This window comes from Cyrtonyx montezumae, unplaced genomic scaffold (genome assembly GCF_038088225.1).
Source record: "Cyrtonyx montezumae isolate F1298 unplaced genomic scaffold, pur_monq_1.0 scaffold_7, whole genome shotgun sequence".
Lineage (NCBI taxonomy): Eukaryota > Metazoa > Chordata > Aves > Galliformes > Odontophoridae > Cyrtonyx > Cyrtonyx montezumae.
In genome coordinates this window covers 25425737-25450814 of record NW_027072078.1, presented here as the reverse complement: position 1 = coordinate 25450814, position 25078 = coordinate 25425737, and the positions used below count along the sequence as shown (strand labels likewise).

Genomic DNA, 25078 nt, shown 5'->3' with positions numbered 1-25078 from the left:
GATTCATGGCTCTTCTGTCCTATGTATGATGAATTCTGCAGTGCACTGTAATCTTGGTCCCATGTTTTCCTTCAAATGTTTTAAAAGATGAGGAGCTCCTTGTGAAATTTGCTTAAATCAGTTCATTTAAAAGATTGCTCTCTGCTTGTAGGCGGAGACTTATATACTCTCAAATGAAAACCACATAGAAGAAGGGCTTGAAAGTTTGGTTGTTTCTTTCTCACGGCTCTGTGGGCACCTAATGGCTCGTTGGATGTGTTGGGACTTGTCAGCACCAAGTTAATCAAAAATGGCTATTCTGTGGTACCTCACAGCCGTTCACACCCTCCTGGAATCTGAACTAATTTTCAAGTTTAAGCAAGTTCCACATTGCCGTGCTAAGAGCAGCTGGGGGCTGTCCTCACACATTGACCTGCTTTTGTCAGAGGTCTCCTGCTGAAAGTGGGCGGCCTCTGGAATCCAGGAGCAGGCCACACGGCTGGCTTGGGACGTTTCAGGCAGGGAGTACAGGATGTGATCGACCCTCTGGTGTAAGCAGTGCCTTCAGCAAGGAGCTGCAGGGCTGGCCTATGCTGGAGGGCGGGGATGGGCCACTATTGAAAGGCACAGATGAGGAGACACGGTGGAAGACTAATGCTGTGCCTGCACGACTGAAGTGGCCCGGTTTTTCACCTGTGCCATTTTGGGGAATTATTTTTTTTTTTCATGCTTTTGTCGAGATCAGTTTTTAACTGTCACTTTTTGTTGCAATTGGCTGTCAGGAGTATGTTGCATTCTGTAAGGATGGGAGAGATCAGAGTGTTGTTTTCAGTTGATGCTGAGCTGACACAATGGAGAAACTGCAGCTCCAGTAGTAAGGAGAGGCATGGCTTTCTACTGCTTTGGGGCTGGTGTCTCATTTAGAAAGGAAAAAATGAAGGTTGTTCTGACTGAGTGCTCATTGGGTTCTTGTTGACAATTTCAGCCAAGGTCTTACCTATGTTCTGACAGAGGAGCTAGTAATAGAAGACATGGTTGTGTTTCCCACTTAATAGGTGGATAGGTTTTATAAAATGATAAGACTTCGATATGCTCTCTAGGCAGCTCAGGTAGGTGTGCTGGTCAGAAGCAAGCAGCTCCCATGGCACTGACTGAACACCCCAGGCACTGTGCAGATGCAGCTGATGTTTCCTCGCTGCTCCAGAGGGTCAGGTTTGGCTGGCAAGAAAGCATTTCGGTCTAGGGCATGAGGCAAACCTTCTGGTTGATGGCAGGACTTGCCAGGCAGTTGGCTGAGGCGTGTCCCTGGCTGTACAGAACCAGTTTGGATTGCTGTCATCTGGTGGGGATTAGAGCTGCTGGGCTGGGCAGGGGAGGTCTGCGCTTTGGGGACTCCTCCTGCCTGGTGAATGGTGGTGCAGCTGGTGTGGGCAGCCACAGTAGAGCTGCAGGCCCTAGACCCAAGTTTCATTGTTGCCTCTGGAGCTGTGAGTGGTGTTTGTGGGATGCAGCAGTATGCAAGTGCAGCCAGAGAGGATGGAGGTGAGATAATGGTCTGAAACAGTGTGCTTTGCAAGTGTGCTTTTACTTCCAGGCAAGGGATTTTGTGAGTGTCTCATCTGCTTTGCTTTTCATTAACTTTTGTGAAGGCCTTGTTTGCTCAAATGGAAGGTATTTAGAATTGCAGCCCCAGTGCTTCTGATTAGGGACTGTGTGCCTCCAGCTTCCCTCCAGTTGTGTATTGAACCAGGTGTCTGCTCCACAGCTTCTTGCCCCGCACTGTGCTTGACCTCCTTTCCTTGTTCTGGTGCAGAAAGTAGAGCAGACTTTGACCTTTGACTATTATTAGACAGGAAACAAAAAGGTATGCTGGGTTTTTATCATCTCTCACTAAAAGAGCTAACTGGGAAGGGGAAGTGCTTCAGAAGCAGAGTGGTTGCAATGGGAGCGCTGGGCTGGTGGAGGACAGCTGTGCTTGGAGGGGTTTGTTTGGCTGCAGGTGGGGAAAAAGCCCTAAAAACAAACAACCAAAACTAAAAGCTCCTAATGCAGTCCCTGGACAAGAATGCTTCAAATGTTGGGGTACATAGCCAAATTCAGATGTGCTACTATTTTTTTTTTATTTAGAAACACAAAGCTTTACAAAAGATGCTGCATCTCGTGAGTGGCAGCAAAGCTCAGCCTGAACTTTCTTTTCTCTGTCTGTGGTTCTCAGGATGCCCCAGGACCTGCTGGCTGAGCTGAAGTTATGCTGTTGCAGCAGGCCGTGTTTGGTTTGCAACAGGATTCAGCCTGGAAAGAGCTTGAGCACTGAGTGTTTGAAAACTGCTCGTTTTAGGTTCCTGGAGCCCAGCGTTAGTGCTGGATCGTGCAGGCAGCTGGTGGCACTGAAGGCCAGCAGTCCAAACAGGATCCAGATGCCTTCCTGCTGTCACTCCTTAAAGCAGATGTGTTTTCCCGATGGCCTGCGTAAGGGTTTTGTCCCTACTTCAGTGGGTGAATGGTGATGGTGGTAGTTGAAAGAATATTGATTATTAATCCTTGCATAAGCCCCAGATTTGCTGTCTGTCACTAAAGCTGCTGCTGGGGGCCTGCTGGGTGACTGCTGTTGTGAGGAATAACCAGAGGTTTTTGTCTTGACCTACCTCGTCTGATTCCTTAAAATAGAACAATGCTCATATCCAGCTTATCACAGCTTTGCAGCTGTATGTGAATAACCTATTTTGTGACATGCTTTTGATCTTTTTTTTTTGCTCTGTTCTTAGTTTAACCTATAATGCTGTTCTTTTTCTTTCAGAATGGACTGCTGAATTGAGAATTATTGCAGACCCAACAGTACAGCACTGCTCATTGCTTCATCTATCGCTAGTTATTTAAATTGGACTTTTAATATCCTGCCAGCTGCTGTTCACACACACATGGTGCATTGTTGCCATTCTCAGAATTGCATCTTTGAAACCCAGGCCCTCAGTAACCTTCACTGAACAAAGAGACGACCTCCTGTGTACGTTCATAGAGGGATTTTTCACACCGTCTGCCCTCTAGCTTTCTTGCGGGTGCTGTGTTTCTGAGACACTATGGAGCCCAGTATGGAGTACTGCTTAGCGCAGGTGCTGCAGAAGGATGTTGGGAAGAGACTTCAGGTTGGACAGGAATTGATAGATTACTTCTCGGATAAACAGAAGTCAGCTGATCTGGAACACGATCAGACGATGCTGGATAAAATGGTTGATGGACTGGCCACCTCTTGGGTGAATTCTAGCAATTATAAGGTAAGATTTGACAAATTGCAATGGAGGTTTTGATTGTAATTGAATTCCAAGTGAAGCTTGATCCAAGTGGAACTTTTGTAGTATACTTCTTAACTTGCTGTTTTGTAAGCTGATGGTTGTGCTGAGTCAGCCATCCTCGTCCCATTTTTTGGTAGCTGATTGTTGATATGGTATTAAGGATTCATGTCAGTTACACTTCAGCAAATGAGATTTATTTTGGGTGTTTGTATTCTGTGTTATCCTGATTTCTTTGTATATCTTGTTTGCCAGTGAGATGCTTTGATCATCCCAGTAGTTGACAGTGTGGATGATTTATTGCCATATAAAAATGGCAAAAAGCATATATACACAGGCAGTGCTTTTTCATACTGTCCCTAATTATTGCTAGGTGTTTCTTCTACTATTTGGAGATAGTAAGTACGACTGATCCACTGCAGTTAGCTCAGGAAAGGTAATGGGCATGTGTATTATCTTGAATTGGGCAATCTTGTATGCACAGAGATGAGCAGTGGGATTTGGAACTCAGCTGCCTTGTTATCCCTGTCATGTTACCTCTGCTTCCTCATCTGCAGCTTCCTCGCTGGGGAGGGGTTTGCAACTGTGCTTTGGAAAAGTTGTGTCCTGGTCATTTCCCAAGGCAGACCAACAAGGTTGATGGGATACTTGCTGTTGTTACAGGGAAGACTAGGAGCTTTTGGTATCTTCTGCTAAGTCCAGAAAAATCTGGGAGTAAAACCTCCTACAGACCTGATGGTGAAGCTCATTAACAGAGTTGTACTAGAGTTCTCGCACGTGGAAGTGAAGAGAGACTGACTGTGTAGGTTGTGAGTGGTTTGGAGCAGAACATCTTCAGATTCATTTAAACTTTTTAGTAGAAATGATTGAAAAGTAGCTGTGAGGATGATGATGCATCTTGGCCAGTGTGTTCAGCATGGCTGCATTTCTGCTTTCCGTGTTTATCAACAAACTATTGTGGTGAAAGATGTTGGGTGTACAGAAGCCCAAAAACCCAAAGTCAGTGGGATCCACTCTGGCTAAGCACGTGAAGAAGCCTGCTGTCATTAACAAGCTGTGTTTGTGCAGTGTCCTGAGCACAGCATGTTTTTATATTCCCCCTTCCCTTGCTACCTACCTTTCTTTCCATGTTTCTTGGTGGAAACTGTTCTTGCCAACACAAGCAGGGTAAACTTGAAACTGTGTGATGTACCATTTGCTTAGGCTTTACGAGGTGATTTGAACTGTGGAGCTACGCAGTACTTTGCACTTTTTTTAAAGGAAAGTTTGTTCCCCTTTCACTCCCTTTCGCATCTTTTGTCTTGAACTCAGCTCACCACATCCACTGTGGTGTTCATTATCCAGGAGCAAACTTCTTTGCTGGAGTGATTCCACTCATGTTCTATAGGTGGCATTTGGTGCCATTTAATCAGTTCTGGTAGGCATAACATGGACTTGTCTCAAGTTTCCAGAAGCTCTTTTCTCAGTAGATGGATGTAATTGGGTATGTGAAACTTTTTGAGTAGGAGAAGCAGAATATCTGGAGTTAAGTGATATTTCTTTTAGTATCCAGCCAATGTTTCATCTCAGTATGCCAGTGTCTTTTGATTCGCTGTCTGTTTTTATATTATTGGTACCTTCCCTCCAGCCTGCTGTGAAAAGCAACCTCTGGCACAATTCAGTTCAGTTTGGAATAAAAGGAACTTCAGCTGCTGCTACTGTGGGTTTACAGGGAGGAGGACTCAAGTTGGTCATTGGTTTGAGCTATGTAAGTCGTGGGCATTGCTGACAGTCTGGGGCTTTGGTGTTTTTATATGCTGCTTTTATTTAACCTGTCATTATTTTGTGAAGTATTTTGTGAAGCACTGGGACAGGAGATTCTCTGAGTGTCTCTGAGATTTGTTGCTTTTTTCAAGTAATCAGTATTTTGGAGCTGCTGTACTCCGTGCACTTGCCAGGGGGAGGAGGATTCTCTCACCCTTGCATGGGATGATCCCTTTGCTCCAGTGCTCCTTGGTCTGAGTGAGGTTCTGTGCCCAGCAGGTTGACTGTAAGAGACACACAAAGCTGACTCTGGTAACAGAGCCCAGCAACTGAAGACATTTTCTCTCAGAAGGCTCCCAGATGAATCTGGTGCATAGAGCAGGTCTGTCAGGATGTGAGCTGCGTCCTGCTGTTGCTCTGTGTGGGACTCCTGATTTGATTCTTCTGCCTCCTGATGGGTTTTGTTACTTACAGAGATGCCATGCTCCTAGAAATGAAATACGCGCTGAAGTGTTGCAGGGAAATTTTATTTCCCCTGACAAAACTTGTAATCATGTTAGAGAAGGCAGCCTTCCTTTCTCATCTGTGTCTGCATACAGACATTACAAGAGCATGCTTCACTGAGCTGAGGAGAAGGAAAACTTACATAAATTAGCAGGCTTTCTTAAACTCCGCATTGAATGATGTTTTTGGCTTCTCTAATTGAGGGGTAGAACAGATGGTGCAGGCTTAGTTACAAGTGGCATCCATTAGAGTTACTTAAGCTGATGAATGGTTGTTCACTGTAGGCATACGTTTGTTCTCTATACCATGTTTATTTTGGAAGAAATTCAGTGGAAAAAGTCCTGATTAAGAAGCAGATATCAAGCATGGTTATGGGCTAACATGGTAATTTGGTAGGTGTGCTTTGTTGAATATTTAGTGAGAAAGAGAAAGGAGTCTTTGGCATCTGGGAAAGAAGAAAAGAGTTAAAGGGTTTCCAAACCAGCTGTTAGCTGGTGAGTTTGGGGGTGCTGAGGAGTATGTGAAGATCAGTGATAGTTGTATTTATTTAATGGTTTCTGCCCACATCTTTACTGTGGATAGGTAACTCTTAATAAAAAGGGCAGAATAATTCTAGTTCATCTTCCAACAGGCCTGGACGTCGGCCATGGAGGAAGAGTGGTTTTGAGATCTGGACTTGAATGTCTATGCTCATTGCAGAAGTGAGCTCTGTCTCCAACTCTTGCATGGGGAGAAAAGCTCTTAGGATGGGCTAAAAACTCATTGGGCTTCTACTGCATTTGCAGAATATGGCCCTGATTTTAGAGTCTGGTGTTGGCAAGCTCCAAATAGGTGGGTTTTCCTGCCTGAAGCCTAGGAAAGAGCAGAGGCTTGGCTCCAGGATATCCAGTTTCCTGTAGGCATTGAAGTTATTTCCCCATAGCTCCCAGGCCGTTTTTCCTCTGTGTGTGTGTGCAGTATCTGTGCCTGCCTTTCTGAGCCTCACTACTCTGCATAGCAGCTGTGGCAAATCAGCACTGAGAATTTTCCTATGCATTTATCTCCCCTCTTCCCAGGTAGCAGTGGTTCTGGATTGTCCTCTGCCAGCTGGAGTGGGAGGAACTGGTAGTAACATTTTCTGACTGGTTTATATCGTGTTTGTGCTCCTGGCTGTGTAAAGCTACATCAGAAAAGCCTGTGATCCCAAGCGGAGCAGACAACAGGATCTTTCAGTTACTCACCAAGATGTTATGAAACATAAATAGTGAGAACCCACAGAAACCCCAAGGGAGCGTGAAGGGCGTCAGTGTTGGAATAAATAGGACAGGAGTTTGTTCTTGTAATGGCACAAATTTGGGTAGGGTCAGGCCAAAGGTCTGTGTCACTTTGTGTCTCTCCTCCCTGGGGCTCACAGTGGGCGGGTAGTGATGAGTGTCCGTCACTTGTATGTCTGTCAGGCTTGTGGATCTGAGCCTCCTCTCCTGCTTTCTGCCCCAGTCCCTTTTCATTTTGAACTTTAGTGCTGGGATGGGCCCTGCAGCAGCACAGGTTATGTGATGACCTGCCCTTAGCTCTGGGGTGCTGGGTTGTGAGGCCAGCCAGGCCTGGGGCAGACGGACAGAACCATCCCTGGGGTCTCACCACCATCATGGTTACTAAATTGAGAGGACAAAGCTATTCCTTTAATGCTGGTGTAGAATGTCAGCTGCAGCACTGCGGTGCTTGTCACCAGGGTTTATTTGGAGGTCTAGAACAATTTGCAGCCCCCTGGGAAGCCGGGGGGTATATTAGCTGGCTGAAGGCTGAGGGTCACAGCTGATGCCTGTGTGGAAAAGGCAGATTATTGGGGATTTAGTCCCCTGGTGATAAGGGTGCACTAATGCTATTGTGCCGGGCCTTATTGGGCCCTGTTGTGGAATGTGCTGTGCGGTGCTGGCTGTGTGCTTTGGGGAAAGGAATTTGGGCTGGAACAGGTGCAGGGAAGGGCCAGCATGGTGCTCAGGGGGCTGGAGAGCCTGGCTGGCCTGTGGAGGCTGAGAGCTTGCCTTGCTGACAGAGTGAAGGCTGAGAGGGAGTGTGATGGCTGTCTATAAATATACCAAAGGGGTAGACGTGGGATGAGGGGGAACTGTTGGAGCTAAAGGGCAAGGTTAGCACAAAAACAGATGGGTATGGACAGGCCAGAATAAATTTAGGGTGGATGTGAGAATAGGGACTGGAAAACTCTTAAAGAGGAATGGATATAAGAGTAAGACATTGATTTGGTTTTAGGACTGATTCTGTAATGATTTGGAGTAGTTGGTTAGTAATTTATAGAATAAAATATAGATTAATATAAGATTCTGTGGCTACAGGGGAAGTCCATTTTAGTCCTTTGTCTCTGGTAGAACAGTACCTTGAAACTGCTAACACTTTGTAAAAAAACAAAAACAAGCAAACAAAAAAAACCAAATACTTCAAAAGTGTATGCTAGCTTTGTCTTTAGAAATCCCGCGGTGATTTACAGAGACTGTTCTGCTGTGCCTGAGTGTCAAGTGCCCCTATGGAAATGCATTTATAGAGGAGCAGGCACTTATGTGTGTATGTGATCTGGCTCCCCTGCTGTTCCTTAGGCAGTGGGAACGTTTGCTTTCCTTGTCACTGGGACTGCTCATGGGAGGCCATAATCTGAACTGGAGGTTAGTTGCCGGCGGGGAGATTTACTGTCATCCTGAGTTTTGGCAATCTGGGTGGTGTGAGCAGGACCTCTGAATGGCTCAGTGGAGCTTCTGTCCTTTTGATGCTGAAGAAAATATGTATCAAGGGTCTCCTCAGCAACACTAGCTTTACCTGCCTGTTAGTGGGTCCTTTGAGCTAAGAAACTTAATCTCTCTCTGTCTTCTTTGTGAGATGTTCCTCAAACTCTTTATGAAAGCCCTACCTGACTCATTCTTTGAACTTCAGCATGAAGAATTGCCTACTGGTAATCCCCTTGGCAGTGGGATCTATCTGCTGCTGTCTGTTTTACTTTTTTACAAGCAGAGTTGTTTTCATTAGGCCTCATTTCCTTTGACTTTCTCTCTGCTAGTTTGATGGTATCTGATGCTGTGGTTTTCCTGATGTTTGTTGAAATTTATTAAAGAATTCCCAAGTTTTGGGGAGAGTGAAGAGCACATGGATGATGTATGCATGATACAATTACATAAATGTCTTAAAAGCCTGACTGAAAAAGCGATGTATAGTAATGAAAATGCATACATTTATTTCATCCTGACAATTTTGATGTCCATGGCTGTAAGTGCAGCTATGTTGGTTCTTGGAGGATCAGCCCACTGCACTTACATAGTCTAGAGCAGAAAGACTTTCCCTTTCAGAGAAGTGATTCTGGCTCAGCCTTCCTTTGGCAGGAGTTGCCTTTGAGACTGAAATGTAAGATTTCCCACAGGGCAGGGGGACCACCAGCTTGTAGGTCTGCAGGATAATTTGCCTCTGTTTATATCCCATGTGCCATTTGCTCTGTGACCATACCCCCTTAGCATGGGAGGGAAGGTGTGGATCACAGTGCAGACAGGTAGGCTTTGGTTTTCTCCAAGTGAATGCTGCCACCCATGAACTGTCCATTACCTACTTCCTAGAACAGATGCCATTTTTAATGAGACTGCTCCATTGTTCCTCATTTGGCACTACATTTGTTGCCAAATATGAAACTTTAAAACAAAGCAACGTGTGAGTATTCACAACCCAGAGCAGAGTCCCAGTTATCAGAGCATGGAAAACAAGATCATTTCTTGATAAAAGCGTGGCTGGGAGTTTAGCTAGAGGAAGGAGTCTGTAGGATTGGGCCCTGAATTATGAGATGATATTCTTACTTAATAGTGCTTTTTTTTTTTTTATTTCCAAAAGTAGCTTCTTTGAGAGAACTTGGTGAGACAATGTGAAATAAGGTGGTAGAGCCCTGTCCTGCTGTGCTGTACTGCAGGGTGGACATGCATACAAGCTATGTGCTGGCAGCATCTCCTCTGGGAATTGGAAGCACTGCAGGGTTAGCCTTGGTGGTGCCACTTTACTTGGGGTGTGTTTGTGCCTGGCTGTGTGGCTGAGAATTGGGTAACAGCAAATGGAAAACCTCCAGTTGCTTTTACTCAGTGTTGCATCTTTGAGATGTATCTGTGGTTACTGTAAATTGTATGTTTGAAATCAGCTCTTTCTACTGATGGTAGCAGTTCTTTGTTGCAATTGTATTCCACTAGAAGGTAGAGATTCTTGCCTTGCATTCTTGTGGCTCTCTCTTTGACTAATAGCAGGTGACAGTCACGCTGGCTCTGATTGGAAGCCTCACTGCCAATGGAGTAAGTTGTGGTCTGTGCAGTGACACGTAACAAATACCTGCTTTTAACAGTTCAGGAGGTCTTTGTTTATTCAGTGCTTAAATTAAGGGATGCCACTTGTTTGGTGTGATTTAAAGCTAAATGCTATAGACTTTTCCTTATGTTTACCTACCACCAGGTTTATATTTAACCTAACTTTCACGAATGCAATTTCTGTATTTCTGTCATAAATATAGGTGAGTCTGTGGCTCTCACATTGGAATAAAGCACGTTTGAGATTTGGAGAGAATCCTTTTTGCTCACAGTTGATGAAATTGGTCCCATTGCACCTTACTTAAATCCCCGTTCTCTGGTACACAGCATATTTGGGCATGTTGCTATGTCTGTTAAATTACTGTGGACAGAACAATCCTTGGATGAGTGCTGAGGTGTACTTGTGGCTTATTAAATGAGGATCTTGGAGAAGATAGCTGTGTAGCTGAGATGCAGCAGGGCTGTGTCCTGAGCAATGAAGAGTGCCACTGATGTGCTGTCTGATTTGTGTGTCAGAGCTGCTTGGCCTCTGAAAGGAGTTTTTCTTCTCTGGGTGTTGTGTGGAAAGCTGTAACTACACAAAGATTTTAGAAGGTACTTACTCTTACAGATGGTGGTATTTTTTCCCCTCTGTTTGGATAGAGATTCTCTTCCAGGAGTGCATTGGTGGCCTTTTAGGTAGTGTGTCATCCACCTCTTCTACCTCATGTGTCCCTGAGAGTCTTTAGAAAGTTATTGCCTGTATAATGCTGCTGGGCAGTGAATAAGATATCAGTGCTTGTGAAAGCCTTCACAAGCTCCAGCCTGCAACAGAACCTGAACTTTCTCATTGATCTTGAAGAGATCTGCTGTTTTCATGCTGTGCAGGTCCCGTTGTCTCCCAGCAATTTTCATCTGTGTTCTGGAATTTCCCGTTCTAGAAAGTGTAATGAGAATGTACGAGGAGCTTTTCCCAAGCGAGGAGGTGTATGTGAGGAAAAGAGCAGTGGTGCTTCTTTGAAAACCTCTGCCTGAAGGTGAGGATGGTAAGAACTGCAGTACAGGTGGATGGGAAAGCAAGAGCAGACATCTCAGGCAAGATGACTGTGCTATGATGGTTGAGAGACAAAAGCATTGATGTGTGGAAATGCTAGAGCAGGGTGGAGGTGTGAAATGAAGGCTCACCCTAGCCATGATACCAGGGTAAGAATGTTCCCTCTGCAGCAGTAGCAGTGTAAATGGGGCAGGACTGCAGTTTCCCCAAATACATACAAGGTTAGTTTGTTCACTACGAGGCCTGTGATCCCTGGCCTGGAGTTTGGAAGCCCCTTTGCCAGTGCCTCTCACCTGGGGTGGTGGCTTCCTCTGTCCTGACATTGGTGGTGGTGAATGTGGGTGTAGCACCAGTGACTGAAATCGTGCAGTTTGTTCCTGTTCTGCTAACTCTTATATTTGTTGTTACTGTTGCTTTTTAATGACTGTGGAAGTGGAGACAGATGTGGTATCTGAGGACAAGCTGGCTGAAAGGAGGATGGGAGGAGAAATGGGATGTGGAAGGATTGGGTGAGTGGGGCTGGAGGAGCAGAGGGAGTGTGGAGCCACGGGAGAAAAGGGACAAGGCTAAGAAGGAAGACTGGGGGAGCTAAGGCTGGCAAACAAGCAGAGCTCAGCACGGGAGCTGGCTTTTTGGGGTGCTTGCTGGAGTGCATGTTGTTCTGGTGGGCTGAGCACACCAGAGCTGTGTCAGAGGCTGGTGTTGTGTGGTGCCTGCAGGGCTGTGGCATCTCCCCCTGCCTTCACCCTCATCAGCTGTGTGCAGTGCTACCTGGTGGCTTGGTTCTTCCAGCTCACTTCTCTACCTCGTTGCCTTTTTGATGTAGCTGTGTGTAAATAGTTGAGCATTAACTTCTGTTCTTTTTGAGGGAGGCTCAGAAAATGCTTCTCATAAGGGGCAATTTCTTTAATTATTTCTGTGACTTGGAAGTTTCTTGGTATTGCTTTGTTCACTGTGGTAGGCAGAAATTCAGAGGATTTTAGAGATGCATTCTTGTGGTGGCCGTAATACCTCTGAGCAGCCAGCATATGAGCAGCAGCTCAGTGTGAGGACGTCAGCCACATGTGTCACTTCTGATCCTTCTCCTAAAGGTCCTCAGTGGTGAGAAAATTAAAATGTTTCTGGGGAAATGTGCCTTTTTAGGCTCAGTTGGGCTACAGGCGTCGGAATGATGCAGTATAGGTCTCCTTCTATTAAGAGCAATCTCCAGCACTTAAGAAATTTCTTAAGACAGAATTGGAGTAGTTCATGGCCTGCAAAGGTTTGTCAGTGCATGTGTTCTGCTCCTGTCCCTGACTGCAGATAGTGATGGTGGGCACCAACACTGGAGCTGTATTTCACTCCTGCAACTACCAAATTTTTTCCCTGATAAACATTATTAAACATCATTCTCCTTAGTTTGCTATACATACATTTATTAGTTCTTATTTTCAGCAAGGCTTAATGTTGCTCTGCTAGCTGCCTCACAGATCATCAGAGAACTGATGAACAATCAGGTCAGAGATGCGCAGTGTCTCTTGGGTGCAGTGCTCGCAGTGTTGCTGGGAAGATACTTTGTATTCAGCAGGCCTGCTTCTTTGAGAATGAGTTGAATATTAGGGAGCAGCTTGGTCTTCCCTCCCACGTTCAGCCTTTGGAGTCCAAATCTATCCCAAAGATTTTGCAGGAGTGTTTTATGGTGATCCCACGGTTGATCCTACATCAACATAATTATTGGATCAGGGGCTGAGGTGATCCTGCTGTTCTCACCCTCATTTGGTGCTCCTGGAGCTCCCAAGACGATGCTGAGCCCTGGCTGTGCCTTGAAGGAAGTGACTCCTACTGAGGCAGTGTGGGGAGTGGTGTTCGTGGCTGTGTCTCAGGACCAGCTGGCATGCAGGCTAAGCGGTGCTGGCAGCTCTGAAGGCTCAGGGAAAGCCTTCTGGGGAGGGTGAATGAGCTGGGAGATTATGCATACTAGGGGAAGGGGGGGCTGCTGGTCAGAGGAAAGGTGGAGATGTGGTAAAGGATGAGGTTGGCTAGCCTGCCTTCCCTGTGGCACATAACCTCTGGGAGAGCAGAGCAGGAGGACAGGTTCTCCTGTGCCTTTTTTAATTGAGGGGGGAGATGAGTGTGCAGGCAAAGAGAGCTGGGGGCAGGGCTTTGGGGTGGTGCTCATTGGGGTGAGAGGTGGGCCAGCAAAAATTTCGGTGAGGCCAGGGAGCTGACTTCAGCCTGTTTATCTTCCTGCTTACTGAAAAGCTGTCAGCAGCTGCAGGTGACTGGCACCTGCAAGCCGAGGGGAAGGGAGGCATTGCTGGGGGCTGCTCTCTAGGGATTAAGCAGCACTTAGGGTTGTGAGAGTGGCTGTGTGATGATAGAGTGTATGCCAGAAAACAGCTCTGCAGCCAAACTTGGCTGAGCAGCAACTGAAAATTCTCTAGAGCTGCCTTCTTTAATCAGGAAAGGTGTGGTAGGGCTGAGACAATGGGAAATGTGCTCCTTCATTGGCAGCCGGCTCCTGCTGCCACTGAAATCAGGCAGAACAACTGAGCACAGCCCTAGTGCAGGCAGGCTGCTTGGAGGTGGGACATCATTTGGGTAAATAACACAGTAACACATGAAACAACCTTTGTAAAATTTTATTTTTCGGTTTAACTCTTGAAATACTTGAAATAACATCTGTTCCTTGAAATAAAATCTGTTGATAAGGATAACTTGTGTCTGAGTTTTGTCATGGTATTTTCTTCTTTCCTGGGAGACATTTCCTTCCAGGCTGATTATTATAGGGAACTGGGGGTATCAAATTGTATTTGGTTCTTTGTTACAGAAGTCAGTGTGTGTGATGGGCAATTAAGATCTTCCTACTTTTGAAGCATGCAAGTCTGTATTTCCTTATGATACTCATGGTGGTTTTGAAGTAAAAATTCATTGCTTTTCTTAAAGTGTTTTTTCTTTTTTCATGGCCAACTAAATGTGGGTTTATCAGAAATCATCTGTTATGCCAATTATTATGGCACTGTGGATGTGACACGCTTATGAAAGATGCTGTGTTCTGTATAAGGCTTTTACTGAACAGAAGCTGTTCCTTTTCTGTGCTGAGCTTCTTTTTTGGGGGGGTTATGGAGATGGGGACAGTGGGAGCCCTCTTGGTGTGTGTGCAGACTTGGGGAGTACTGCAGCTTTGCCTGTGGAGCTCAGATCCTCCTTTGGGGAGCTGTGAAAGACAGCTTAGAAAGAAATGAGACCGCTGCCTGTATGCTGGCATTTGCTCTGCAGTAATCCACAACCTTACTGGAAAGGTGTGAGGGTAATGGTAGAGTGAATAGTTCTGAAGGAAGGAATTCAGATGGAATAGTATAGAGGATGGTATATTTCCATATGGCTTTATACAGATGGTACACAGGCCACTGGAAAAGAAAAAAGAAGACTCACCTTTACAATGGTCAAGGCGTGCTGATGACTCCACTAGGGAGGGATCTCCAACAAGAGATCCCTCCCCGGTGGTGGTCAGCCCTTAAATGGGGTCTGGGAGAGGTGGAGCCAGACTCCACCCCTTCCCATCACACAGGTACATTACCTTCACCTGTGCCCCTGTGGCTGACTCAGTACTTGTCTCAGGTGATCAATCAGTGGTTCAGGCTGTGATTCAACAGTTCCCATACAGTAATGTACACTCAGAAGTTTGGAAACTGCTGCATGTCAATCTCGGTGGGATGGAGGGTCTGCATTTTTCTGTGGTATTATGTATGTGTATATATATATAACTGAATATGTGCAGAATTCTTAGTTCTCATCTTCTTCTTTAATCTGATTTAGGATCTTCAAATCACATAAAGTCCTGATGCTGTTCCAGAAAGAACGCTCTGTTCATAGAATGTAATTGGTGTTGGTGCAGGAGGGAACTGGTTGGGATTCCATGAGCTGCACTGTGTAGGCTGTCAGATTAATGGACCTAATGATCCTCTTCTGCCTCTAAAAATCTGATTTTGGTGCAAATAATACAGGAGTAAAGAGGTCACGATCTTTGCTGGCTCTTGTTTAATGTAGCTTGATGAGCGATGACGCTGTTTTAAATGAGTTTTTGTTCTCTTGTCCTTGCTGTTTCCTTTGCCCTTCCCAGATCAGTGGTGTGAGAAGGCTGTTGCCTTGCTTCCAGACAGTGCTGTTTTGGCATTCTGTATTCTGTTCTTGGTTATTTTGGATAAAATTGAGAATCTCCTTTGACTTGAATAGAATCAGCATAGGTGTAACTAGCGGGGAAAAGAGTGGCTGGCTAACTGGATTGTCATTTGGAGTTATGCCTTTGATCACTAAGGGGTGTTGTGCTCTACAGCACGTGTAAGAGTGGCGAAGGGGCTGTGTGGATTGCCCCAGGACCCGTGGTGTGCCCTGATCCTTGCAGGACCTGGAGGTGCTTTGTGCTTCTTGGAATCAAGGGCTGTGGCTTGGCAGGGTGGGAGGCAGATGCTGCCCCCAGGTGAGGTTGAGGAGTGTCCTCACAGGATCACCATGATTGCTGACAGGTTCGGTGTGTTTGCAGCTGACACACTTAGGCTGCATATGGATGTTGTTTTCATGTCTGTGTCTGAGCTTTGAACCTCTGTTGTTCAGTGTTCATTTTAGGAACGCTTGCATACCTGCAAGATAGATTTTATTTTTCTTTTATTTGGTATCAAAAAATTAAAAGGAAACTTGAAAAGGAGCATACATTCTTCATTTGACTTGCACAGCTAACTTCCTCCTTAACGCAGTGAGGTCCGGCTTTCTGCTGAAAGCAGGTTTCAGCTCTGTGCTCAGGGAAGAGCCAAGGGGAGTTAGGTGCTCCTGTTGCAGAGGATCTGTCAGTCTCACAGTTTTTACGATCTTTTTTTAGTGTGAATAGGTCACATATTGTTCTTTACTGAAGGAAGGACGTTTGAGTTTCACATGTTCACCTTTGCTTAGTTTTCTAGACTTCGTGGGTCTCAGACTGTGATGATGGACCATGTCTTGTGCAGTGGTCTGAGGCAGTGTGAACTCTGGTGCTGTGTGATGTCTGAGAGCTCTGGCAAAGTTCAGTACTTAAGCAAGCAAAAGCCCCTTCCTCCAAACAAGGCTTGCCTTACAAGGAGATGCAGAGCTTCCTCTTACCAGATCTGATGTGGAAATATTTAATGCACGTTCATTTCCCTTACATATCCTGAAAGCAGTTGGAGATGCACTGCTTTTCTGACTGGCATAGTTAATGATAGGCACATTCTGAAAGCCTTTGATGCTAGATCAAAAGAAAGAAAATAAAATAGTTTTGGAAGGATGAGATTAAAAATATATATATATGTATATATTTCCAGTTCTGCTTTTCACCCAAAAGGATCTGAAAGTATTTTCAAACCAGCAAAATGGCTAAACCCATCATATAAGCATGCAGCTTTTCACCTGATTTAATGATAGACTTGGCACGAATGTGCTTTCTTCAGTCAAGGGAATTGGATTGCTTCAAATGTTGATGGTATGGTCTTTAGTCACCAGGTGCTAATGGAGAGGCTGCATGCAGTGCCTAGCTCACAGATGAAGTGTCAGGGCAGTCCTACAGAAAAATTTGGAAGTGGGCCAGTGAACTTCTGCTCCCTGTGACCCTGACTGCTTGCTGGGAAGTCAGTGAGGTGCAGGCCAGGCAGCTTGGCTCACTGTGCATTGTCCCACGCTGATGGTGTCCTTGTCCTGCAGGTTGTGTGCCCTGCTCATTGTCCTGAGTTAGGCAGGAGGTATTGTTGTGCTTCTTTAGCTTTTTTTGACTTTATTCTCTAAGATTTCTCTTTCTTTTTTTGGAGCTATAGAACTCAGTTTTTATGGGTTCAACTGGAAAGTGGTGCAGGATACTCGTCCTGAAGAAGTAGGAGCACTTGCAAATAACATACAGGATCTTTCTTGGTGTTGCCTATTTTGTGTAGAGATATTCTTCCTTCCCTCTTTTGCTATGTCAGCAGCTGCATTAGGTTGTGTGGCTCCTGAGACCTGTCTCTGCTGCTCTGCCCACCGCAGAACAGATACCCAGAGCTTTCCCTGCCGTGTTATTACAGTGTGGCCTCTCATGTTGTGATTGAGTCAATTCCTGGAGTGCAGCAGTGTCACAGCTGGGTGGAGCATCAGGAAAATGCTTGGTGCCAGAGGTGGTGGGAGAGAGCCCTCCTCCATCTGCATCGAGTAGGCTGTCGGCCAAGTGATGATGCCTTGTTCCCCCAGGCCTTGAGGAGGATGCTTAAAGAAATGAGAAGTGTGTTGGCAGGATTCAGGCACCCATGCTGCTGTTAACCTTGTTCCCAAAAGCACCCAAGTGAGTTTGCTCAGGAGCCACAGGCAGGGAGCATATTCTAGGTGTGCAAGAATGAAATCTGTATTTCAACTCTGTTAGTCAGTGAGGACTGCTGTCAGCCTGACCTCAAAGGAGCTGTGTAGATTTCATTTCATGTTTATGAATGAGAGAAGAGAGATGGTGAAAAGCACTCAATACTGAGGAGCCTCCTGTTGACTGTCTGCTTGCAGCCAACCCTTTGCTACCGGGCAAAAACTTTACTGCACTCAAGTTGTGAGGCCATAAAACAGAGGTGGTGATGACATGTTCCAGGTTTGCAGACCACAGGTCTGCACTGCAGCTGAACTGAGCTGTGCTGTGTAGGCAGAAGAGCCATCCAACCTATTTGCAGGGTCATTCATGAGGGGAGGGGCTGGTGCTTGTCTGCAGAAGAAGAAGTTTGTGAGATCTTTTTTAGAATACATTCTTCATTTGGTTTGACACAATTTAATAGAGTGGAATTGAAATGTCCGTAACGAACTAACACTGCAAGCCTAAAGTGAGTTTTATATTGATTTCTTAAATGCTTTAGCTCACCAGTAGTGTTGCAAAAATGGGTTCAATTAACTGAGTTAGGGTTGATCTGTGTTAGTCTGGCTCCAGAAGCAGGTCTTGCTGTGGCAAAGCAGCACAACTGGGTTGTATTACCAAGGAAATCAGTCCAGAGCATGGTGAATAGGATACTGCATGAAAAAAATTACATTATCCAGCATGTGTGGTCTGTGAAATTAGATGCATGGGTGTTTAAAAAGCTCTTCTGAATAGCCAGAAGTGTATTATGACCTATTGTTTGCTGTTAAATAATGAATGTCACAAGTATGAGGAGTGTTATTGGGTCTTGAAGCAGCTCTGTGGTGGAATCCAAATGCCTCCTTGTGTCTTGCAGCAAGAAAGAAGTGTTTCTCAGAAGAGCTTCCCTTGGCTGTCCTGACAAGAAATCTCATGGCACACATGCTTCTCAGAGCTGGGCCCACGATAGTTCTGTGATGAAGTCTGTTCTTTCTGTTCAAGTTGGAGTCACTGGTGTGGAGTTAGTGCAGTCCTGCTGGGGAGGGAAGAAAAAAGGATGGATTTAGTGTGAATTTCATGGGGAAGGGAGTCTGAGGTTCACTTCAGCCTTAATGTCTTCTGTCAGACTTTGTTTTGTGCTTGCTGCTCTGGTTTCCATGCTCTCCAGGTTTCTGCTCTAGCAGAACTATATAGCATTGTTGTTAACAAAGAGGAGGTGGGGAAAGGTGTGGGATGGAGCTCTAAAGGCATCCCCGTGGGCAGAGATACTTCTAATCTCTGGAAAGACAGACCATGTGGCAGGGAAAAGAGCAGGCTGGCAGATGGGTGAGCACAACTCCAGTTGTACCAAGGAGAGACAATGTGGTGAAGCTTTCATGCTGTGGCAGACAACTGGGTCACAGTGTTGATTTTTTCACCCTGGATGTAGGGACTTGTGCTGCAATGAAATGTGACGATATAAATTAAAGGCATTTTTTGTGAAAGATGAGGCAATTGATATGCATGTGCTGTGTGCCTCAGAGACAGAAGGGCTCAAGGCAGTCTGAGTGAAATGTTTACCTTCACAGCCTGGAAAGCTATACTGATGGAAGCTAAAAGAAACATAGTGAGTGCTTGAAAAGACCAATTGGTGGCTTTTAGGTCTGCTTCAGAAGTTTCTGAGCAGTTTCTGTGAGCAGAAAGCTGTTTTGATTTGGGGTTGTTTCTCGCAGTTGCTCTGTAGGCTGGCACATTTGTTCCTGGCCTATGAGGACCCTTAAGATCTTCCCTGATGTCGCTGCTTGCCCCCTGCCAGGCTTAGTGCAGTGTGGCTGTTGCTGGGGGCTGCTCAGAGCTCTCTCCTGTGGAGGGGCTGGTGGCCTCGCCAAAGGATTGGAGCTGAGCCCTGGCTGTGCTGCGTGCAAGTTTGCTGGCAGCCTCCTGGTTCCCGTCCAGGAAGCAAAACAACATCTCCTCATGTTCTCACAGAGGCAGCGTCAACTTGAAGGGAGTTGTTGGCCTGCATGCTGCCTCACACGGGCAAAAGGAACAATACAATTAGTGCTGGTGTTGATTGGTATTACAGCCTTTCTCAAACCCTTCTAAGAAGGGATTTCAGCTTAAGCTCTGAGGAGCAGGGAGCGAGACTGCTTTGCCATGGGAGTTGTTTCTTGCTGAGCACAAATGGCACCAGAGGTGCTGGTGCTGCCATATCCTGACTTCTGGTCCAAATTATTTAGTGAACCAGGGGGATTTTGTGGTGAAACAGTTCAACTGAATTAATCTGTCTCACGAAGTAAAATGTTTTCACTCTCTTGGGTTATTTAATGAGTCGCTTCGTCCAAGAAACCAGCAGGGCATCTGTGAGGTCAGCACATAATTGGGTGACTCTTCAAAGAGCATACAGGCTGCTTAATGGACTCTGATAACTTAGGATTCAAAAATGTCATTCTGCAACTGTTTCTCTCCCTCCTAGTAACATGTAGGTAGTCCTGAAGTTCTGAATGAAGTCATCTGCAGGTAAGAAATGCACAGTGACTGCAGTTTGCCGTGCCCTTCTGTTTCTGGGGAGAACAGTGTGAGTGCAGGCAGCTGCACGTCATGCTCTGGGTTTGCACTGGTCTGATGGGTCAGAACCAGGCCTGCAGCAGCACACCCCAGCTCAGGATCCCAGAATAGCAGGTGCTAGAGGGGACCTCTGGAGTTCAAGTCCCTGCTAAAGCACATTCCCTGGAGTAGGTAACTCCTTAGTTTCAGTTGACAATGTCAAAATGTGTCAAAAGAGTGCAGGGCCTGTGTCTCCTGCAGCTCTTTTCTTTCAAGAAAGAGTTAATGAAGAATCTGTGCTTTGCTTCCATGGTGCTCTGTATCTGTGGCATCTTCTTAGATGTATGAATTTGAAGACAAGGAACAGAATGTATATGTACGCTCTCAAAACATTTGAAGTCCTTTGAAGGAGAGAGGAGAAATCTCTTTAAATGGTGATGTGAATGTACGGATTAGCTCTGTGTGTTTTTTTTTCTCTGCATGTATAGATCTTAGGCCAAACTTTATAACTGGACTGCATGCTGGCACAGCTCCAGCACTGCAGGCAGATGTATATGGAATAGCCAAACAACACTTCTTCTAACATACAGACAGGACTGCTAGATATCACCATGACAAGTTTATGATAGTAATAATGCTCTGTAGTTCCAGATGAGGATATGAAAGCTCTTGAAAAACATCAGTTTATGTTTCCCCTGTCCTAACAGGTTCCTATTAGCCCTGCTTTACAGGAGGAAATAGATGAAGGGCACAGAGACATGGCTGTAGTTGAGTTCCCTCCTCAATCAATTTATGTCATTCTTTTTGTGTAAGACTTAGCCACAGATGGCGTTTCTTATAGTGCCTATACTGAAGAAAAAGATGCTGCTGGATCTCTAAATCAGCATCAGGAGCAGTGTTATCAGGAAAACACATTATGCATCTTGGCACTATCCTTGGGCATCGCCTTATCTGAACTCCCGTTTCTCTAAGTGCTGTTTCCTAGCCTGATGTAGTTGCTATCTGTGAAACTCAACCTCCTATTCTCAGTGCTGCAGACTGCAAGGAGCTGGCAGGCAGCAGCCTCCTCCTTCCTGCACTGGGCTGCTATTGACACAGACTGATAGAGAGGAGCAGTAATTGGAGCCTATCGCTGTGTACGGCTTTGAACTTTTTACTTTTATCAGATGTTGTCAAGTCACACAAAACCTCCTAGGTAAATAAACCAAAAGCGCCGTGCCTTTTCATTACTGCGAGGAATGTGTGCCTGCTGTGGCTGACTGGCTGTGAACTTGGCACACACACGCGTGCTGCTCTTGCTGTCCGGTTCAGGTCATCGGTACCCACAGAAAACTAGAAATCCAAGGTTGTCATGGATTGGATCGCATAGCTGGAGTCTCAGGGGACTACAAAGAGTTGTCTGTTATGTGCTTCTTTGCCTACAGAAGGATAAAAATAATCTGTTCCACAGTCTGCTAGCAAAATCTTGGTGCTGGTGGTGGAGGAGCTCATCAGATCCATTCATAAATGGACAGGGCTGCTTTAACTAGAATACATAAAACCATTCGTAGTGGTAACGAATGTTTAAAATCACTGGCAGTTGAAGGCCTGGATGTTAAGGACTTGAAACAAATTACTCTGTACAAATGTGAACAACCTGATCTAAATTCGAGCAGTGGGATGGGAGTGTGTTGAAGAGGTTGGCCTCTGGAGGCCTCCACAACCTGATTTTATTGTTGTTCTCTGCTCTGGCTCCAGTGCTTGAAGAGCTTCTGTCTCTTTGGAATTGTGTTATTCCTTTGCAAACTTCAGTGCTTTCCCGGAGTGCCAGCATTGTGCGCAGCCTTTGCTGAGCTGAGTGGGTTCTTGTATTGTGCTTGCAGCTTTTGTTCCTCTGAGGTATTTCTGTTTCTTAAGAGTTCCATTTGAAATAATTACTCTGAGAGCTAATGGTTCAGTTAAACATTGAAATAATTCCTTATATTAATCCACAAGAAGTGAGGGATGCTTGCTTGTGCATCTCCAGCCCAAGAGTGCTTTATTCAGTGTGGCTGAGACCTTGGAGCACTGATAGGAGGCATTTGCCTCTCCTGTTAAATGCATTTCTGGAAGTAAACGTATACGGCTCATCCTTAACATTTTCCAACTGATTTTCCACTTGTGCTATCAGCTGCTTTATCTGGGCATGTTTGTTTCTCTTAGGAAAATGCTGGTTCTTTTTGGCAGCACAGTATGAAGTGTTCCCTCCTCTTCCTTTGAGGCACTTCTGTTTTGTTCTATAGGAAGTTAGTGACTTTAGTGAAACATCCCATTGGTTTAACAGCTCTAAAGACGAATGCTTCAGCTGCAGGAACGGCTGTGCCACATGGGTGGCTGAGCTTCACCAGTGTCAGCCCATCATGCATCTCAGCTGGACCCTGACCCAGCTATTGCCAGGTTGCTGGTGTGGGGGAGCGTGGTGTAGTGGTAGGCATCCAACAGATGTGCAACCAGAGTGGCCCAGGGTTGTGCCCTGACTTAGATGCATTATGCTTTGCTGTTCTGTCATATAACTGAGTATCTGTTGGAAGCAATGAATGTGTTGTCTGCTTGCAGTCTAAGGGGGGAAAACAGATGTGCCATTCTCATGTGGGAGCTCTGGAGCAATGCTTCAGCTGTTGCTCCACATCTCACCAGTGACAGCCAAAAAGGCAAAGAGACAGACTCGGAGGTCAGAGGGAGTTGAAGAGAGGGAACATATTTAGGAAGCAGAAGAACACTGATTTCCTACATGTTTGTGGCTGTGGTGTCTGGGTCTGGAGCGTGTTTGAAAGCATTGTTATCAATTAATGTTACTTTTTAAATGAGTAAGGATATTATATTTTTTTTCTTTCTGACTGCTGTTTCCTCATCCAGATATTTCAAATTCTTAAAAGCTATCTACTTGCCAGATGTTAAGATAATAATGATTGTGCCTGAGCTGATGGAGCAAAGAGCTGAAACAGACCTGCGTGTGTTACAGTCTGGTTGGAGCTCTGTGCTGGTGGAGTGCTGAGCCACCTGCTGGCTCCCACCTTTTTCTCCAGCTCCACTGCCCAATGGCAATAGGTAGCACTGTTCTTTTTTACACAGTTGAAACTTGGGGGCTTGTTGGGAGCTACATGATCATTTGATTATTTTCTTCTTTCCTTGGCAGTTGGAACATTACAATGCTCCCAGCACTCTCCTGCAGCCTTTAGCAACAAAAAGAAAGGACTCTGGCAGAAACCAAGGGGGAATTTAGGCTGCAGTGGGCCTGCTCCATCTGACATACAGCTGTGCTCTCAGTGCTCACAGGGCCTGCTGCGTTTTTCCTGGCTGTGTGAATGCTCTGCTGGCAGCTGTGGCACATGGAGTAGTGGCAGTGTTTGTGATTGACAGAGGAGCCGAAAGCAGCACCAGCTGGTAGTGCTGGTGCCTTGCATTGCTCTTCATGCAATGGCAGTGAGCGTTGCCGTGCAGTTAGCTATACCTACAGAGATGTAGAGACAGGGCTACATTTCTAAGCCTGTTAGCTGCTGCTGGTTTTCTGCAGTGTTTGGGGGAGCTGAGGCAGAAGCTTGCATTAGGTTGGAGGGGCAGCGCGGCAGGGATGGCTGCGGCCAGCACGCTGGTGTATTTCCTATAGCACTGATGTGGAGCTCTGTGGTGCTGTCAGTCTCTAGCTCCTCCAGCAGCTCAATGCTGCCTGTAGTGTTGGGTTTTCTATTGGACCCAGAAAAAGGGTCCGTAGGGGTTTTGTTTTGTGGCCGGGTATGCAGTGATACCGGGCGCTTCCATCACCGTGAAGCTTGTGGGGAAGGCTCCAAGCACAGCATCCCGCGCGCGACCGCGAGCGTGCACGCGCACGCCAGCAGTCGTGTGAGAGTCGCGCCGGGCTCACGCGCCGGTGCGAGGTTCCAAAAATTGCGCCGCGCGCGCACGCGGGCGCCCTGTGTGTTGCTCAGGCGTTAGCAGTGCCGCTCTCACCACGCGTTCATCGAGCGGCCGCGCAACCCCAAGATAAGGATGGTTAGTGGCGGCTGCCGCGCGCCCGCCCTAAGCGCGAGCCGACCGCGCTGCAGGTCAGGGTGAGGGGACGCGCGGCCCCGGCGCCGCTCGCAAGCCCTTACGGCTCGGGGGCGCGCTCCGCTGGGCGCGGGCCCGCCGGGTCGCGCTTATTTCCCCTCGCTGCCCCGGTTGAAGGCGTTCTGTCGGCCGGCGGAGCGCTACCCAGCGTGCTCCGCGCCGTCCGCCGGGCGATTTGCATAGGGGGCCGGGCCGCGCGGCGGACGTGGCGGGGGAGTGCGCCCTCTGCCGGCAGCATCCGGCATCGCCGCGGCGGATCGGACCGCCTCAACCGCCCTTCTCGGGTGCCGGTTATGTGCTCAAAGCGCTGCGTTTAATTTCTGCGGGAGAATGGTGAGACGGATGTCCTGATTGCAAGTGTAACAACGATTAATTAAACACGTTTGTGGTCTCTGTGCATACAGCACACATGCACCCTGCGTATTTTATGGGTTTTGTGCCATACATCAGTGCTTTGCAGGCTCCTGGAAGCCCCGTGAAGCCCCCGCGGTCTGTTTCCTGCCTGACCCCGTGCTCACAGCTGTCCTCTGCTTCCAGGTGGTGCTGCTGGGGATTGACATCATCTCCGCACTGGTGTCCCGCTTGCAGGACCGCTTCAAGGCCCAGATCGGCACAGGTGAGGGCGGGGTATAATGCCACCTTTATCCTCTGTCCCGCTTGTGGCACAGTTTGTAATGTCTCATCCTCCTCTGAGGGGCTGTGCAGCTGAGATTTTCTTTTGAGAGATCAGGATGTTGCTGTTTTCTCCCTGCAGTGCTGCCCAGCTTGCTGGATAGGCTGGGGGACTCCAAGGACTCGGTGCGGGAGCAGGATCAGACCTTGCTGCTGAAAATCATGGAACAGGCTGCTAATCCTCAGGTATGTTTCACAACCCTTTGCGGTGTGTGAGTGACTGCTTGAAGAGAAGCTGCTTGAGAACTTCTGTTGTTGATGTCCTGATAATCAGTGTGGATTTTAACTTTTCCTCACTTCTATCCAGGGTGTATGCCCATCTGTAATGCCCTCATCTCCCTGTGCTTCTGTTGTGAATGATTCATGTTATGTGAGAATGCTATTACATGGCTGGGTGGTCAGGGTCTTCATGGGAGTGTGTGAATGTCACTCAGGTTTACTAAGGGGCCCTGTAATTGTTCTGGATGCTGGAAGGCGCTTGCTTTGTACAGCACGTGTTATTTTAGTTAGTGGCAACTTACTATGAATTCAGCAAAGAACTAATCAAAAAACTAAACCTGAAAATATTTTACTGCTTGTTGTCTTATTCTGCTTGGATGGACATAAAGCTTATGACAGCATTACAGTG

General features: G+C 46.5%; 1 protein-coding gene and 1 non-coding gene across 6 annotated transcripts in view; one reads left to right on the top strand and one right to left on the bottom strand.

Annotated features, from left to right (window-relative positions):
- The window catches only part of CLASP1 (cytoplasmic linker associated protein 1), a 144174-nt gene that overhangs the window by 5345 nt on the left and 113751 nt on the right, over positions 1 to 25078 (top strand). For all 5 annotated transcript variants that reach the window (XM_065750797.1, XM_065750800.1, XM_065750798.1 and 2 more), the window contains exons 2-4: positions 2777 to 3251; positions 24316 to 24394; positions 24533 to 24636. In XM_065750797.1, the coding sequence (XP_065606869.1) occupies positions 3057 to 3251; positions 24316 to 24394; positions 24533 to 24636 (378 nt within the window). In that variant the 5' untranslated portion in view covers positions 2777 to 3056. The remainder of the gene's footprint in view (positions 1 to 2776; positions 3252 to 24315; positions 24395 to 24532; positions 24637 to 25078) is intronic.
- LOC136058141 (U4atac minor spliceosomal RNA) lies at positions 23606 to 23723 on the bottom strand. The gene has a single exon (XR_010623115.1). It is a non-coding gene; the product is annotated as a U4atac minor spliceosomal RNA (small nuclear RNA).